Source organism: Brienomyrus brachyistius, chromosome 1, assembly GCF_023856365.1.
Source record: "Brienomyrus brachyistius isolate T26 chromosome 1, BBRACH_0.4, whole genome shotgun sequence".
Lineage (NCBI taxonomy): Eukaryota > Metazoa > Chordata > Actinopteri > Osteoglossiformes > Mormyridae > Brienomyrus > Brienomyrus brachyistius.
Window position 1 is genome coordinate 20,203,166 of NC_064533.1, and position 18,438 is coordinate 20,221,603.

At 45.3% G+C, this 18,438-nt stretch overlaps 1 protein-coding gene across 2 annotated transcripts; it reads right to left on the minus strand.

The window, feature by feature from the left end:
• Positions 1-22: 22 nt before the first annotated feature.
• On the minus strand, positions 23-17,592 carry mkxa (mohawk homeobox a). 2 transcript variants are annotated; one of them, XM_049006135.1, is made up of 7 exons: positions 17,463-17,592; positions 16,711-16,830; positions 14,512-14,631; positions 12,819-12,972; positions 11,488-11,817; positions 2,894-2,927; positions 23-2,770 (listed from the first exon to the last, which is right to left on the minus strand). In XM_049006135.1, the coding sequence occupies exons 2-7, from the start codon at positions 16,744-16,746 to the stop codon at positions 2,581-2,583; spliced, it is 864 nt and encodes a 287-aa protein (XP_048862092.1). In that variant the 5' UTR covers positions 16,747-16,830; positions 17,463-17,592; the 3' UTR covers positions 23-2,580. The 2 variants fall into 2 exon arrangements, with proteins under 2 accessions (XP_048862092.1, XP_048862091.1); XM_049006134.1 differs by having other exon boundaries at positions 14,512-14,671; positions 16,571-16,830.
• Between the last annotated feature and the right edge of the window lie 846 nt (positions 17,593-18,438).

Sequence of the window (18,438 nt, forward strand, 5' to 3'; positions counted from 1 at the left end):
AATGAAATACAAGGCTGCACTCTGTAAGTCTTCAAAATGTTTATTCATTGTTCTTAAGAAGTAACTGTAAATCTTCAAAAACATTTTTTTTGTAAAAGCAAATCAGACATAGTAATGGAATAGTAAGCATTTGGTCATTGGATAAAAATCCAGTCTCAAAAAAAAAAAACAAAATTTGTATAACTTAATAACACTGAACAAGAGACTATTTTCACAATTTTTTTTTTACAATCCTTAATAATTTATAATTTGTCAAAGCAACTGCGACGGATTCTTCGTTCCTCTTGGACAGAGTCTGTGCAGAATGGAGCACCAAGCTGATTTTTTCTCCCCCCCCCCTTTTTCCGACAGGATATGTGTGTGTAACAGTGGCGTCTTTGTGCTCCGGTGTCTGTTCCATGGCTACATACCGCATGTGAGGTGTAGTTCGGTTTCGGAAAGCATCAAGGGTATTAGAACCATACAGTGAATTACCCCCCACCCCTGTCCCTGTCCCTTCCCGGTCATCCACGGAGGATCAGGTGTACAAAAACACACACGGAAAGCTACAGGACCATCTACAGGACCGACTACAGGACCATCTACAGGACCGGCTACAGGACCATCTACAGGACAGGCTACAGGACCGGCTATGGCGATTCCATTTGTGATTGTGCTGCTCGACACCTTAGGGTGGGACTGGACATGGGATGGAGGCAACCATGTGTTTGAAAGCATCAGTGGATCCTGCTGGAGCTCTGGAGTGTGTTGTCGTTGGGGCTGAGGGCCCGGTTAACGGTGCGGCTGCGTTGCTGACACGGACACCAGATCCGGCAGCAGTGTGCAGCTTCCCAGCCTTAAGCTTAGCACGCCTCCTCCAATAGAAGTCAGCAGAGAAGCATACACTTTTGATGCATAAGTAGCAGCCCCCCCACAAGATAAATGTTAAACTAGAGAGTCGGCAAAAACAGGTAGCTACTGTTATTCAGTTGTATCATTCTCTCAGCCGAACATCATTCCTTTACATTCTTTTTATTTAGCAGAAGGTTTTATCTAAAGTGACATACAATTGAGAAGGTACAGTCTATCTAGTCCCTGTATCAACTGTGGTTAAGGGCCTTGTTCTGGCGTCAAAGATGAAATTCACTCTGCTGACTTTGGGATTTGAACCGGCAACCTTCTAATCACCGGCACAGCGGCCTAACCCACGGAGCCGCACGCTGCCTCCTTTATTGCAGCTCTGAGTATAACGTATGTACACACTTCATAAATCTGGAACGTGATTCTCCCCCACGGTGTAAGGAGAGAACACAATACTTTCTGCGGTATGGCATAAAGGGAGACTTACTCCAAGCAACAGCGTTAACCACAAGAATCACTAGCAAAAAAAAAAAAAAAAAAAAATACACTGAACATTTGCTAGCTGACAGAGATGATACTGTGACACGTGATTCAAAGAACAAAATGAAAGTCAAACACGTAAGTACATCGCCAGCTTCTTGTAAACAGCGATTCGAGCTTAATTTTAAACAGCTGAGGGAGGACAGTGGATCAGACGGTGCAAGCGACCGGAGCCTATTCCTTTCCACCAGTGCTTTGTTCTGGGCAGAAACGTAGCCAAGGAAACACTGTTCAAATATAACACTGATAATTGGAATAAAAAAACAGCACTTAAGGTCGCGACCCCTCTGTTTATTCAGTCCGTTTGTTGCGAAGAGATGAAAACAGCTCATCAAAACAACGTCTATTTCAGCTTTTGAAGTTAACTCTAATTACCTCCAAAGATCGCTCAATATAAAATCTGCTTTTCCAATTACAAGGTATAAACAGGCAGCATTTATTAATAAACGTACAGTAAAGATGTTTGTTATTTTTGTTTGTCCTTTTGTTTAGTATTGGGTCACTGAGACTGACAAGACGGTTTCACAGCTACCGCTGGCAGGTCAGACGTGAGACATAACACTGTGGCCCTTATAGCCATAACGAACAAACAGGGGTAGACAAAACAGCTTTCAGTGTCACCACAGAGACCTCGCCTGGAATGGTGCTGTGTGTGTGTGTGTGCGCGCGTGTGCACGTTTGTGTGTGTGCCACTGGAGGGTACTCAGGATGAGTAATACCCTAACACTTTTGTCAGGCAGAAATGCACCAGAGGGATGTGGCAAATAATGTAATGCATAACGAACATCTCTTAAATAATGAATATACATTTTAAAAATTAGTTTTAAATTAACAAACTTCAAACTTTTTAAAATAGCACTTTTTTTCATTTCAGAGCACAATGTACAGAACGTGGCTGAGTTCTCTTTGAAGGCACTTTTCGGAAAGGTGCAATAGCAAATTTTGGAGTAGAAAACGATGCCTATCAAATAAGTTAACATCACGAAAGTGTCTCGTTAAGGATTCTGCATTGAACTAACAACGCCATTATCAACACTTGTTGCCATGTGCGTGAACACAGAAGGAGATGCTCAAAGAATTGGAAAAAAAAAAAGATTGTCTGTTCTCGTAATTAGACGTAACAAAAATCACAAGAAAACTATTCAATTTATAGTCTAAAAATGTCTTCAAAAGGAATGTTGCATAGAAATAGAAGGTAAGTTAATACTTTTGTACCATGGGCACTTTGACAGTCTTTATTTCTGATATATGGGAGGATTTCTGGATGATGCAGCTGGTTGTCCCTGATATGCTGTCCTTTGCCTGCGCTAGGTTAGTCAAAGCCATGGCAGCATTGATCTCCTTCCAGTAGGTCTCATCTCTGCCACGTCCTTTATCCTTCACCGTCACACTGTGATTTCAGGTAAAAAAAAAAATAAGAGAAGTTGGGGACATTGTGTGAGTGGAGGTCTCACTCATCGTTAGTGTTCAGAAACAGTAAGAGAGGCAGAAGCGATGTGCGGAACGCACTCACGTGTCACATTTAGCCAACGTGTGTTCCACAGCCTCTGAAAGCAAACAGCAGAACTTAATTACAAAACATTCAGTGGATTGATCATGCAGTTTGCACAGCTCTCCTGTTTTCGGTAACATGTTGGAGAGCATTTACATTTTATTTATTTAGCAGGCATTTTTAACCAGACGTACAGAACTGGGGCAACTGGGTGTTAAGGGCCTTACTCAAGGACTCAATGAGGTTATGCGGGTGATCCTGGGATTTGAACCAGCAACCTTCCAATCACAAGCACAGCCTCCTAAGCCACACACTGCTTATTCACTCGCCCCATGCCCATACAAATTTATGCGATCGTAAGACAGCCGGAAAGACGCCGACGGCCTATGGAAACGATGGAAAAAATGCGGCCGGTATGTCACAGACGGAACGTTTCGTACTTTTTCCCTCCAAGACGCTTTAAATCTGCGAGGTTGAAAATAACATCTCATGGAGAGATCGCCGACCCACGGCCGCTTAACGCGTGAACCGAAAAGGCAATTTGAGGCCCATATGAAAAGCATTACAGAAGAATGGCTGGTCTGATTAAAAAGTCCAGCCGGACTGCAATCTGGCACAGCTGGCCTTTGTTTTCCTGCCTTGTTGTCCCTCTCGCTAAATGTGAACGTACACTAGCTGGGCTCCTGGCCAGTCCTCAGGTAGAGCTGAGAGAGGGGGCAGGTCTGGGACCAGTCTGGGGCACCAGCAGGAGACGGCAGGAGCAAGAAAAGCCGGCGTGAACCTTGCCGGGCCGCCGTGCTGGCTGGAGTTCTGAAGCAAGCGCCCAGGAGTCCAAGGATAGCAAACGGGTTTCGCCGAGCGACGATGACACTGGCTTGGCACCGGCGACTCCCATTAGGGAGTCTGGATTTCCTGCACATGGAAACTTCAGGCACACCCTGTGTATTAACAAAACGCAGGTGATCCCGGCAGAGTTGAGGGAGAGAGAATTTGGCGTGGTGGTAAATCACGGCACCGGGATTGCCGTTACCATCGGCGCGGCCATGGTGTACGGCCTATTTTCTTGTTAACGAGATAAGAGCTAACAGCCGGCTCGGATGGCCGGCTTGCACTGTGCGCACACTGCGGTCCAGAGCATGCTCCTGGTTTTCGTCTGCGGATCCAGTCCTCTCCCGGACTCGGAGCAGCTGCTTAATGTTTGGGGTTTTAATGATTGGCCTCTTCCCACCACACAGGCCATTGACCGAGAGAGACAGAGTTGTTATATCGTCGGGTTGTGTTTAGGGGCCCCCTCTCTCTACATGCATCTCCACTCTGCCATCAGTCCTCCTTCCTGGTGCCTGCGGTCATCAAGGAGGCCCGATAGGAGAGCAGGGGATCTCCAAGAGGTGCCTTTTTGACCCGTCAAGCCTCTCAGTTCCTCCTTACCAGACTAAGGGGGGGGAAAAAATGCCGCTTGAGCACCTGCGTGAGGTCTGGGCCCCACGGGACGTGGCCGTCCACAGCACGCTGTCTCCGATCATCCCGCTGATCCCGTTTCCAGTTACTGATCTCGGACTCAGACCGCCATCCAAGCCACTTCCGATCCAAGCATCACCTAATAATTTAAAGCATCCACTCTTTACGTTCGCGCGCAGAAAAGTTTCAAACGTACCGTGACCTGAGCTGACAGCTACGGTACACAGCCAGTATGGCCGAAGGCAAGTATTAGGTCCATTATGAAATTTCCTGTTGTTTCCCCGCTCTCCAGTAATAGCTTCATTCCACTGAGATCTTGGTCCATTTTCTCTCCCTCACAGGGAGACAGATAGGAACATAAACTGTAAAATTATCATCTGACATTATGGCAGCTTAAGCGACCTGCGGCGAACACCGGTGCACACGGCTGAGCGCTTCTCGCCTGCTCTATCCCACCGCCTGGGAAACCTCTCGGATTCATATGGTGAGGCGTTCAAAATTTCCCCCCAGGTCCAGCCAAAACAAATGTAGTCACAATCGTCTTTTTCTTGACAGTAAAAGGGGTATCTGCTGAATGTCAGGGTGACGGCCATTTTACCTGACCCACTTCATAGATCATTTACATCCATGAAGTGGTTACATTGTCTAGCCCCCCCCCCAAATTTTCAACTGAAACTTTAGGTGACTCCATGTTTCAAAAGAATGGGGTGGGGGTCACAGGATCTATGGATCTGGTGGCCAAGAGACCTTCTGGCCAGCCAGTGGGCTGCATGGATCTTCTGCAGTGGACTGAGGACAGATCATTTAACCGCGCCATGTGACTTAGTCTGAACTGTCGTTCAACTGTGTTAATGGGGGGGTGTCTCCATGGGACATGTGACTGGAGGACAAAAACCTGACAGTCTCCTTGAGGTGAAGGTGTTCAGACATTCTTGTATACTTCTCAACACTTTCAAAGGTTTTTTTTTTTTTTGGGGGGGGGGGGGGGGCAATGTGGGATTAGGTTTGCTACCAGATTTGAAGATCTGTTTTGGAAAGGTGGAGGGACGTACAGCCCTTTCGGGGACTGAGATTTCCCATCTTTGGATTAACTGGCTGTCTAGCTGGACTTCACCTGCCTTTGGGGTCTGGAAGAGCTTTGGGATCTCGGAAGTAGGATTGGGGAACTGCTAGCGGCAAAGCTGCACCAAACAAGCCCCGGTAGGGGGGGGGGGGGGAATCTGGCTTGGCCAAAGCCCCGACCTGATTGGGCTACGGGGAATGGAGGAGGAAAAACTGGAAGGAGACAGGCTCACAAAAAAGACCATTTCCAATCTCCTTTGCCTAAAATATCTAAAACTCACATTTTTAAAACAACTCCCATGCCAAAGAAACTATGGATCCTTAATAAATCACCAAAGCTGCTTTTTTCCCCCCAGCTACTGCAAGGTCTGCTGAGCGTCTGGGTCCTAAGTGTCCATGGGCCTCTTGTTAAGCTGGGGAAGGTGGCAGAAGAGGCGGCGAAATGGACCAGCAAGGGAGGAGTGGAGGAACAAAAGGCACCGCTGACAAATCAGGATTGATGGGCAGCACCTGCCCAGGGAATGGGGGGGGGGGCTATTGTACATCTGCTGTTGTTTGTAGCGATACACAACAATAAACAGATGGCAGAAAAACACGAGGGCCGTGTTTAGTGAAGGGGCATGCAGACACAGACACACCCTCCGCCACAATCCCCCAAAACAGAGTATTGACACGCAAACAACTGTGACTTGTTGTATATGGGGGGGCGGGGGCATGACGCATGTATCACAGCCCTGACGAGGGCTGCAACTCCAGTAGCCCTTAGGGTTTCCTGAAACGTGTTGTCCAGACACTGTCTGAGAAGCGGAGGGGACATGGTGTGGAGAGCGAATCGTCACAAAGACCAGGAGGAACAAGGCGGACAAGCGGCCCGGGGGGCAGTGATGTCAAAAGGAGTCTGTGAATGTGAAGTTAGGGAGACTCCGGCATCGACCTGTCCGAGCTGGAAAATCCATCTGTGCCCAGGGCTGATGGTGCCAACTCTGCGTTTCGGCTCAGCATACAAACGCAGGCGGCACGCATCAGTTATTACAACCGAGAGCCAACAGACCATCCCGGGAACGTGAAAAGTGAAGGATAATTAATTCGGAGAAACCAGGTCTTCGTTGGGCAGGAGTTTCAGTTGATCTTCAGCTGTACACAGTACATGGGATACATTTATTGCAACACGACGCAAAAATATACATCGAATGATTGCACCATCGCATCGTAATTTGAGATTATCGGACTCCCAAAGCTTCATAAGGGTTTTGAGCATGTGTCTTGGTTTCTGCTCTGTTTATAAATCATTAAGGTCATCATCAGGCTGAAGCAGGCCAGTATGATATCTGCTACATACAGGGAAGAATATTAAGGCCTCCACAGTCACCACCTTCAGGAGGTTCATGCAGTACATTTTGTAAAAAGTGATCACATTTGCAGAAATAGCCCTGTTAATATCCCTTTAACTTACTGGGGCCAGGTTTTAAATTCACATCACATGATCAATGTTTTCGGCACTTGATCTCCCGTCTCGCAAAGATGCAATTCCATCATTCCCCCATCACAAAATAGGGACTGTTTATAAGTATCAGTAAACAAACCCTGATCATCCGAGCATAACGAAAACAGCCGAGCTGCAGAGGACCTTAAAATCTGGAGTAAATAGTCAGTTAAATCATCACTCGCCGACACGCACGTGCATCACCGGGGTGGCGGGGAATGCCGCCACAGAGCCGCGGGGCTTGGCCCTCGCTGAAGATTAGCGTGACGGAGATTTATGCATCCCTTGCCGCAGATGGCTGGCGTGGACACAGCACTCGCAAGGCCGAGCGCGGCCGGACACAAGAATGAGCGTGGCTTTCAGGGCTCAGACCTGTGGGGAGGAGACAAGTGGGCGGCCCAGACAAGGGAGACCCGCAATGCAGCACCGTGTACAAGTCGCCGGGGGGAAGCATTAGCAGCGAAAGGATCTCCTCAGCTGACGTCTGTCGAGGTGAATCGCCATGCAAGCTGGAGGCGAAATCCGCCGAGCAGATGTGCAGTCGCAGCTGAAGTACACGGGGACCAAAAGACAAAAAGATCTGCTTCTATTTAAGAGATGTCTACGTGCTGCTGATGACTGTGTGGTTCACAGATCATCTAAAGAAATAAACAGGGCCGTTTGCAATAAACAAAGAATGATGTGGGTCGAACGAAAGAAAACAAAACAAAACCTCAGGAATCTCAGAAGTCACCAGGTTTGAGAGTCTCTCCCAGCCAAAAATAGGCTTCCTGCATTCCTGCCCAAATGATATGTTAGGGATTCAGATTACTCTGCTCCATTATGAGACACTCCATGTGCTTCAGCCCTATAGCTCACGCCTATGAAGCCCAGGCAAACCCCACAAAGGCCTTCAGTCGCTTACAGTAACCTAGGTCACCAACGCTGACCTCTCGGCTATCCTGGGAAAAAAACAAAAGTCTGGCACCTTCCACTGATAATGCAGCTGGTTCCTCTGATTAGCCTATTAACTTCGAGCTTGAAATTTCCACCAGGCCGATGTGCAAAAATCCAAGTATGACCAACAACATAAATGCGTTAATCATTAATCTGACTGCTATCCGCCGCTAAAAACTTTCACGTAAACATGCCTCGTTAGGATTGTCATCGTGCTCAGTACTAAACTACAGTCATCGGTCAGGGACCCATTGAGTTTTAGGTCAGTTCTAATTCAACCAAATGTAGCCAGGCAGGAATCTCCGTCTCTCTGTTTGTGCCAATCGGCGATGCTCACCAGAGGGACATGGGGCAGCCCACGGAGATTACGCTCGCGCCCCAGAGAATCTCGGACTGGTCATTTCTCAGAGTCGAAGGCTGATGAAAAAACAGCTGTGGTTGTTTTTTTTACTCCCTCTCTTTTGAAATGTCAAAGGGGCGTTCCTGCATTGTGGCTTTCCTTTGTTGCTTTGCACAGAAGCCTCTCCAGCGCTGACGTAACGCGCACCCTGCCTGCAGAGGTCACTCCGCGTCCTGCGCCGAGATTTATATGCCTCCCTCCTTCATTTATTCTTCACCGCTGCGCTCCCTCGCTCGACTTTTATGACGCATGCTGACTTCAGAGAAAATACGGGCAATAACCAGCAATTGCGGCGAGGTCCCCTCACGTTGACGGAGAACCTAAAACCCGTGAGTAAATATTGGCCAGTTAAGTTTTTCAAACATAGTAGTTCCTTCTCCGTTATACTCCCCAAAAAAAAAGAAACCCCACAAAAACATTGGGGAAAATGAGTCTAAACACCAGTGAATCACTATGATGGGGTTCTCTAGATAGAAGGAACCTCCATCCATCAGCCTACGGCTGTCACCTTCCTGCCAAGGAACCATTCACGCCAAATGTGTTTTTGGTGTCATTCTAAAACATTTTAGCACAATTTTTCTTTCTGACGGCACCAGCGTGTCGTATAATGTGGCCGTTTCTAAATCCGGGGCACATTTTTGTCTGCGCTCTCCTGAAGCTGAGCCAGTTGTCCATTTCGGGTGTCACTGGATTAACAGAAACAGACAAGAGGTGAAGAAAACAGATGTGTGACAGGGTGCGATCGTAGATGCAGCCGCTGGTCCCAAAACAGACCTTTCCAGACAGTTGTGGATTAATTTCTCTGGGGGCCTGAGGTGACATGGCTAGGAGACGACCCTCCCCCCACCCCCCAATCTACTTGAGCTACTTTGGAAGCAGAGGCCAACAAGAACAAAACACAAATGAGGAAATTAAGAACAATGTAGCATCAATAATTTAGGAGGACGGAGATAGGGTTTGCTGTACATTTCGGGGGCTGATATCAGAATTACCAAGCGGGAAAACAAAGGGTGCAGGTGGATCGATCAACCAGATTTAATACGCTTCAACACTGCATTTTTCCCAAGGCGAGGCCCTAGGATATAGCCTATGATAACCCAAGCATTAATACCCATAGTGGCAGAGTTACCGTAACTCTATTTTATAGCTCTGCTAAACTCCTGGTGTTCGAACAGGGAACTGCAATGAGAGACCCCTGAAAACGTTCTCAGTTGAGTGAGTGAAGCTCTGTTGATGTAAAACGTTTCCATTAAGGGAGATGATTTGAAGTGCTTCCTAAACACTGCACGAATTCTCCAGGATTCAATAACTGCCTGGCTCTGGCCTGCGACCCAGTCCGAACAGCCCTTACGAGCCTCTCTGGTCCATTCAGCCCTAGTGTTTTCATTTAACATGCTTCTCACTCAACTATGTGTCAGATGTTGCTTGCGCTTAAGGCAGCTCACTATAAGTCCAGTAAATCAAAGGTGTGTTTCCAGTTCTAAGGCATCTCAGGACAACTAGTGAAAATGAGCCAGAAAAAAAACAGAACTTTCACTTGTGAATTTTTAACGTAAATTGGTGACCAGCATCTCATTGGGAAAAACATCCCTGAATCTTTTCCTAAGTTACTTCAAGACATTATAAAACTGAAGAAACATTTGAAATAAAAGCAAAACAAAACCAGAAGTACAAACTGTGCAAATGGTAGTGGAGCATCAGTACTGCATGCAAAATTCCTGGCAATTAATGTCCCAATTAAGGGATGATTTGGCATTAAGCATCTTGGCAACACCAATGGAATTCTCAATCTCTTTGTTTTCAGTTAAATTCCTGAAAGGATCCCCCCCCCCCCCCCCCCCCCCCCCATATAAAGGCGTTTCACTCATCTAACGAAAAGATGAGACAAACCGAAAGCAGTCCGTCGTCTGCCACGTCTGATCGCCCTCGGCCATCGTAAATCATCACGAGGTGCCCTATTAGCGTCACCAAACAACCGGACAGCTGATAATTCAGCATGACAATTCCGCTTAATTGCATCCAAAGTGAGGCCCGCGCATGCTTAATTCAAACCATGGCTTCCAAGCGCCCTTTCGGAAAATCTTGCTTCTGCTCAAACTGAGAAATAAAGGGGTGAAATTACAGACGTTCTGTAGCCGTCGCATGGCCCAGCAGTGTCTTCACTACATAAATATTGTGGAATGTATCAATGGGAAGCTTAAAGAGTAAAAGGTTCAACTTTCTTTTGCATTTTTATCACAAGATTGGATGCATAATCTTTTTTTCCCCCAGATCTGAGAAAAAGCTGCCCCTGTTCCTTAAGAAATTGCCATGTGGGTAACTTGACTCACCTCGCGTGAAACAGTGAGCCTGTCCCTCCCCCAGAGTGAGTTCCACAACCCAATAACCCGAGAGAATCCATCGGGTCCAAGGAAGTTAAATCGACCAGGGAGATGGAATCGCTTTTAAGGCAGATTCCAGGTATTTATCCGAGAATTACAATAACAGACGCTGCTGTGTTTCTAAGGTACCAAATTCGCTTCATGCCTCTACCGATTGCCAGAAAATTGCTTTCATTCTTTGCGTTTCATAAAGAATTTGTGTTTTGTTTAAGGCCATACTTTCCAGTAAGATTACCCCCAAGCACACAGCAGTGTGTCATCTTCACGTCTGCCACACCTAAGCCTTAATTATTGCTCTCTGGCCACGCGTGCTCACACTGAGAAAGCCCAGAAACGTCTGTCTCCAGCGAGAACTGTTAAGACGAATGAAAAGTGTCGGCACCACACCTACCAGCTCTAGCTACAAAACCAGCAGCCCCTGGATTACAGGGATGAAATGTGCTCCTCTGTTCATGGCCTTTGTTTTTCAAACGGACTGCAGGGGCACTGGGCAGATAATCGTCCATGTGTGAGCCTCAGTTTGATACTTCAGGAAACTCGAATTTCCCCAACAAGGTATTTGCACTGGGTCTACAAGTATTCAATTTTCTGCTCCCAGCACAAATATCCAGTGTTTCGTGACGGACGCTGCTTCCTAAACTGACGGAATACACCATCCAGAGTCAACATCCGGACCTGTGCCTTCCCAAATGTGTCAAGTCTCGCATCAGGATCAAACAGCGCTGTGGGACAGTGGGATGAGTGTGAGTTGGTCGAACACTCTGGGTCCAAGCGGCTGGTGCTATTGCCCTGCCAAATGTGGCAAGCCAGTTCCCATAAAGGTACCCAGAAGGCCTTACAAACAAAAGGAAGTGGAGTCCAGTTTCAATCTGGACCACTTAGAATAAGCACTTACCAGTCCGGTACACAAAGTTGGCCTCCGCTTCTGAAGATGAGGGTGAGAGAAGCTCATCATCGTACTCATTGGAGCTGAAGGATCCCGAGTGGTTCCTCTTGCGCGAGTCGACCATGGAGTTGGAGGCGATGACATGCTGCAGCGAGTCGTTAAGGTACCGGTGCAGCAGGCTGCTTTTGTACTTTGGCGGCGAGACATAATCCTCAGCGAGTGGCGCGTGGGCCCTCAGCCCTGCACCAACCACCACACCCTCCTCCTTGATAACGCTCTGGTATATGGGTTTGCTCAGCTCGGCCGTGCCTGTCTGGGCCCGTGTGGGGTTCTCTCCGTCTGGGGAAAGTTGAGGAAGGGGGGGGCAGGGGAGACGCCACTGAAAAATGACCAGAACTCATGCCAGAACCCTCCTAAATCCATTTAAAAGTCACTCGAGACCCTTGAGCAGGGAGCCCATGCGTTTTCAGTCCAGAGCACATTTCTGTCATTCCTTGTAGCAATAAATAAAGCTTGAGGCTGAATTAAAATCCTGGCCCTGTCTGATGAAAGGAAATACTGAAGATAAAAAACGTGCTGAAAAACAGATATCCTCCGGGGGGGTGTTGAAATGAAGGGAACTGCTCTCTAGATACTGTCAGTGCCAAGTCTGCAGAGGTTATTTTGGGCAGGTTTAATTTTCGATTCAGCGACGCCAAATTATGATCATAGTTCATATACGTATATTGGAAACATATGGGCTTATGTTTAATTCCCCTGCTTCTTGAAGCAGACGTGTTATTTGTGTGAGTCCCCGTCAGGTGGAACAGCAACAGGTCTACAACCGTCAGACCTGATATGCCAGCTGAAGCCCAGCCACCCCCGACCAAATGTGGTGGGGATACAGTCTTGCTGAGATGTTCCCCTCAATTAGACTCTGGGGTCACAGAGTTCAAGAGGTCACACTCATCCAAGGGGCTGTGAACAGCAGATCAAGTTGAGGTTTCCGGAGCAGAAATTGACGGTGAAAGTTTGGATGGAATCGCCCCTTATCCTCTGGATCTATTAAGCTGAGGACAGCGAGAACAAAAGGCCACAATCCCTACAAAGCTGCAATGTGCATCCATCCCCCTGGAAGAGCACATTAGAGGCACATTTCTGACCACAATAAATGCACGCTAGGGCTTCTTACACTGCAGGACGCAAACTAAAGGAACCTCCCAGCCCAGCACCCTGAGGTACCCAAAGAGCTGTCATCTTCACGACACAGAAGCGCTTTAGAAGCGAAAACGGCCACAGGAAGCAGCCAGCGACCTGCATGGAGGGGGCGGGGTTTCTTGCATGCGACGGGGGAGGCGTACCTTCTGAGCACGTGTCGTCGCTGCTGACGCTCAGTCTCTCGGCGTTGCCCTGCACGTACTTATTGTAGAGCTTGATCCGCAAAGCCCAGCTCAAGTCCGGCTGCCTCACTGTGTTTTTCAGTCGCCTCCTGGCATTGGCAAACCAGTTTGAAACCTGTGGAGAAGGGGGGTGGGGGGGGGGGAGAGGAGGGAGTGATGGAATGAAAGGGAAAGAGGGAAGGAGGGAGAGAAGTTAATAGTCATTAAAACGAAAGCAAACACATGCGACATCCCTTATGAAGAGCTACAATACGTCACTTCAGGGCTTAGTCTACCCCTGCAGGCAAGGGGCGGGGGGATAAGGTTCAGGGTTTTGGAAATGGATTTCTCCATCTTTGCGCCTTCTGATGCATTATACCAGTGGAAGAGCATGAGTGCCCAGATTCATGAGTGATAAACAAGCTGGTAATGTAACATGCCTATCTGAGCTTTGCCTTAACCTTCAGTGATTTAACGGTAACTCTAAGAAAACAGCTCTGGCTTGATCGGAATTCTGCTCTGTGCATCGAAACCATACATTTTTCCACACGACGTCCTTTCGTGCAATAAAACGATATCCAGTTCAGGGTTCCCTGAATCATGCGGAACGGAAACTATTAGGATGTTCCACTAGAAAAACTTCTCATGCTTAATAAATTTCAAGCAAGTTATGGAGAGCTTAATGTCCTTATGGTGGAACAATTTATTTGCGATTCTGCACTATTTAAAAGAAAACTTTCTCATCAACAACATGTAACTCATGTCCTGTTAGTCAATCCTAAAATATGCCCTGCTAACGAGGGGGTGGGGGGTGGGTGGGTGCCTTTCAAAGTGGCTCCATCATCCCCCCGATTGAGGCTGGTGAAAACATTGCTGATGTGAGTTTGAGGTGCCTTGACGACAGGCCCTCTGACCCCTGTCTCCTACCCAAGACACCTACACCAGTTTTGGGTGCCATAATGGGCTGGGGACCAGCATCTGTGCTGGGAGGCTCAGGTACACACGGTTCCTATAGCCAGACCATTATACCCAACTAAAACCTCTGAGTCTATTAGACCTTTTTTAGACTGAGATGGCCTTTTCTCCTTTACACGTTTTGTTTGGTGAGCAAATCAGACACACGCCACATGCTGGAAGGAACACGAAACTGCTCACGTCATTAAATCAATTAGTTAATTAAAAGAAAATATATATACGCACACACTGGTAAATAATCTACAATATTTCATTATTTTCCATTTTTTGTTGGCATCAATAAACATGTCAGTTCTGTCTTAGTCGACATATTACATCTGTAGGAGTTTGACACAGGACAGCACAAATTAGAGAAATGAAATCATTTATAAGTCATTTTTATTGCTGTTTTGTGTGTGTTCGCCTGTAACACACAGAAGCAGCTGTAAAGTTTTTCAATTTAAGATAATAAGCAATGCAGAAATATAACGTTTAACACCCATTTAAGTAAATTCTGTTATCTTTTTAACAAGTGAGAAGTCATTTCCATAATGTGTGTGGCAATATATTTATTATTACATTTAAACAAATTCAATACTTGATAATTAACAACTGATTTTATGATTAAAATATTTTCCTTGAAATCTAGGCAACGCTCCGATCGTAGTAAAACTTTGATTACAGATACAATGAGTAGAGGTGGGACCTTGCAGTAACTCACCTGTACCAGGGTCATTTGGGAGCCCAGAGCAAGCAGTATTTTCTCGGTTTTGGTGGGATAAGGATTATCCCTGTGTTTGTACAGCCACTGCTTGAGAGGACGCGCCATGTCCTGCAGAGCCTGGCGCTTGTGACGCACCTTCCCACCGCTCTGGCGAGACCTTGCGGGGAAACACCCATCAATCCGCCACAGTTAAGCTCGTGGAAATACGCAACAGCAATAAATAAGATAGAGGAGTTATTTCTAAACGTCAAATTGCTGAATATAGGCCTAGCTGTTTTTTTTTTTATCGCGCAGTTATAACCGCAATATATGACTGATACTCTAATAAAAGCTAAAACAAGTACGCCAAAGAATGGTAAATATAATAATATGAGTATTTATAACTAGAAAAGCATTTGTATTATCCGTTTAAGCAAAACGAACACCATTTTATTAAGCCAAGGAAAATGTAAGAATTATAACGTAGCCGTCCAAATATAATTGAGTTTATTGGAGTTTACTAACTGATAAGCTTCCCTTTTATGCTTATGTGCCTGGTTCAGGAGGGAAACAATTAAATAGTAATACAATTGACATTTGTAATTCTTCTTCCACGAGTTACGGTTTCACGCCAAAAGCACCTAAAAATGCATTATTTTGCGCAATCGCAGGTAACTTTACCAAGAAATACCGACCCGCTGGAGATCCGTTTATTGGTACAAAAATACATCGATAGTGGCAAAATCTTCAAAATAATTGAATCATCAGAATGTAGCCTATTTTGGTATGCATTAATCTTGTACTGTACGTTCCACTTGCGTAAAATTTAAATTAGATTTCAATTAGGCTACATATCATACGTTTTTCTTACTAAAAGCATGTCTGTTTCAATTTCAAATTACATAGTCGAATGCTGTACGATAGACATTTTCATGTAAAAATATTTTAGATTTCATCTGCGGCTGAAAACCTGCTATCTGCACTTGGCTTTCCTGCCGCTCCAGAAGATGTCAGTATGGAGCTTTTAGGACCTCGAAACTTCGGCAGGTCTACTGCAGTATTTCCTTCAAATCTCCGATCTGGTCGACTTTATGTTCCACAAATATTTTCCTTGTAATCTAGATACATGCGAACAGAATAAAAACCATTTTCGTCCCTGTACAGAGTTCTGGTGAAACCCCTACTGTATTTATATTAATATAGGTTACTTTATTAACATCGATACTCCTTTTGAAATGGAATATCCTTCGCTAGAGGTGCAACGGTTCCGTCTTTTCTTCCAGGCACGGAGCGCCTCGGTAACCCTAACTAGGATGTTTATTTAGGTGGACTCGTATTTCAGAGAGCGTCAGGCTGGATGTATTGCTGGTTCGGGTCCAGGCGTATAAGGAACTACTGTACTGTCTTCAAGTAAAATGCGCGTCAGCGCCCCTGGCTATGGAAGCCTACAGAAATAATGAATGGCAGGGCTTCTTCTCAAATGAAGGTTTCTAAAAGTGCCCACTACTGACTGGACCACACACGTGTAGATATTTTACAAAGACTATATCGTAGGACACTTTCACTTATTTTAATAACTCCGTCTACTGTGGCATTAATGCGGAGATTGATGAACTTGTAAACAATGACTTCGGAAAAAATATAATCCACTTGTTCCACTGACCCAGAATTTTATTTCCAAACAAAAATGTGACGGCAAAAATACTGCGATTCTTAAACTCATAAAATGTGGATATTATTGATGACATACTATAATCAGTTTATGTCAAATGTTTTTCATATATTAGAAGCAGATGTGATGTGACCTTGAATGGACTTTTACACAAAGTAAAAGGGTACAGGACACTTCTACACATACTTTTGATTTTATATGACTGCTCTGTCATCCTTCATATTGTCAATTATACGAACATTGACGTTCAAATCCATGATATACGAAAATATATAAATAATCCCCGGCGTGCTCATGTTAAAAAAATGAAACGCGTAAATTAATTTCTTGAACAGTAGTAGTAGTAATAATAATAATAATAATAATAATAAATAATAATTTGAAATAGTCAGGTGATATACATACCCAGACCGCCTATGTCTGATGCCAGAATTGTCTTTGATCGCCTGGTTGTTTGAAAGTAAGTCTGGATGCTGTCCATCGATTACTTCTAAATAGTTTCTGCTGGTCCTCTCCACTTCTTTCGCCTTCTCTTCATAAATGACCTGGCTGCTCAGCTTGTTAAACACGATGGTGTTCATCTTTGGTTCGCTGCTACTCCACTGTGCTTTCCAGAGCTGCCGCGCTACCTTCTCAAGCTGTCACTTAGAGCCCCCTTTCCTCCGCTGTAAGACCAAACGCGATACGGCTTTCATGTCCCGACATTATATGATCGTTTTAAAAGTAAAATATTGGACCCTAAATCCAGTCCTCAAAACAACTAAAAACAATCTATACACCAAAACGGCACTCAAATGGTGACACATATTATTTAGAAACACTATTTATCAAATAGTCTATCGTGATATCCACAGCCGAAGAACATGCGTTTGTAATTATAGAAGGATATGTAAAGTACAAACAGGTATGCTAACTTGTAATTAGAATTTAATCGATTCAATGTCTAACTCTTCCTATAAACAAAAAAAAAACAGCTGAAAAATATGGAAATATCTTACATATTGATACGTTGTTATATTACTTTAATCAATCCTATATTTCTGTTTTTTTGTAGTTTTTAACTGAAACTCTGGTATTATATTTCACTCAAACCCAGAAACAAAACATTCACATGAAGCTGTCGACTGCTAAAAATACACAATTCAAAATGTATGCGTACCGATAAACGTTTTCAGTTGTGATGTACCTTGCACACGACAAACAGCGTCGGTTCATATGGGAAGCGTGAGATGCAGCATTGTTTATAAAAACCTAAGCGCGGTCACGGTAACGTGTGGCAGATAGCGATTTTATTTACCTGTTTCGCGCGCCTCCTGCGTCTGTGTGTAGCGTATAATCCTCTTCACAGTGTCCCATTCCCTTCTTACATGTTCCCCATCTAAGTTCCTGAGCTCAAACCACACGAACCGCGCTCGCCTCGCCGCTTTATTCACCGAGTTGGCGATACGGCTCCCGGGAATCTGAATATCGCAGCGTTCTCATGTTTCCTAGCTAAAGGCCACAGTTTGCGAACATAAAGTTAATGCAGTATGCCTGTTCCGTGGCCCGGGCGAGGGGGGGGGGGCATCGGGATACAGCGCTTACAGTGTTTCTCGCTGCTTCAAGTCTGAACCGTATCCATTTACTGCTCTTTAGCTCAAGGTATTACTTTGTACACTGTGTCGGAAAACTAGTTTCCTGTTTTTTTAGACCGTTTCACCCTGCAGCCGGAAAGTTACTAGCGTGTTCAAAAACGTACCTACAAGATCTAGTCTACCTGCGGTAAAAATGAGTACGTGAAAATCAGACAAGTAGCTTAAAACGTGACGGTATGTTTAGGCGTTTTTATTTATATTTTATTCTGCGTTATCAGGCAGTTACAAGGACAAATAGTCATACTCCATGCCTACTGTCTTGTACAGTTCATGCGCATCATGTTATCCACATTGCAAAGCCCTTTCACATTAACGGCCTGGGGCTGTTTGTGCACGGTCCCTCGACAGACAGAAATTTCCACCTAGGTATATGGGAAGAAATAACATTACATTAGGCACCACCTTGTAATGCAACCTAAACAAATGTAGCGCAAGATGAGAACATTCTAAAGCACTGGAGAACCAGCAGGACTAATTTGTGCAAAGCAAATAGTTGGGACTTTAAACTAGTGACAACGATTTGAGTCTACGGAGCGCTCGCAACTTAGGGCGCGCTTAAGTTAAAAGTTAACTTTTAAAATATATACAACCTTACATTGTCTCTTTCAAAGAATTGCAATGATCGTAATTAGACTATAC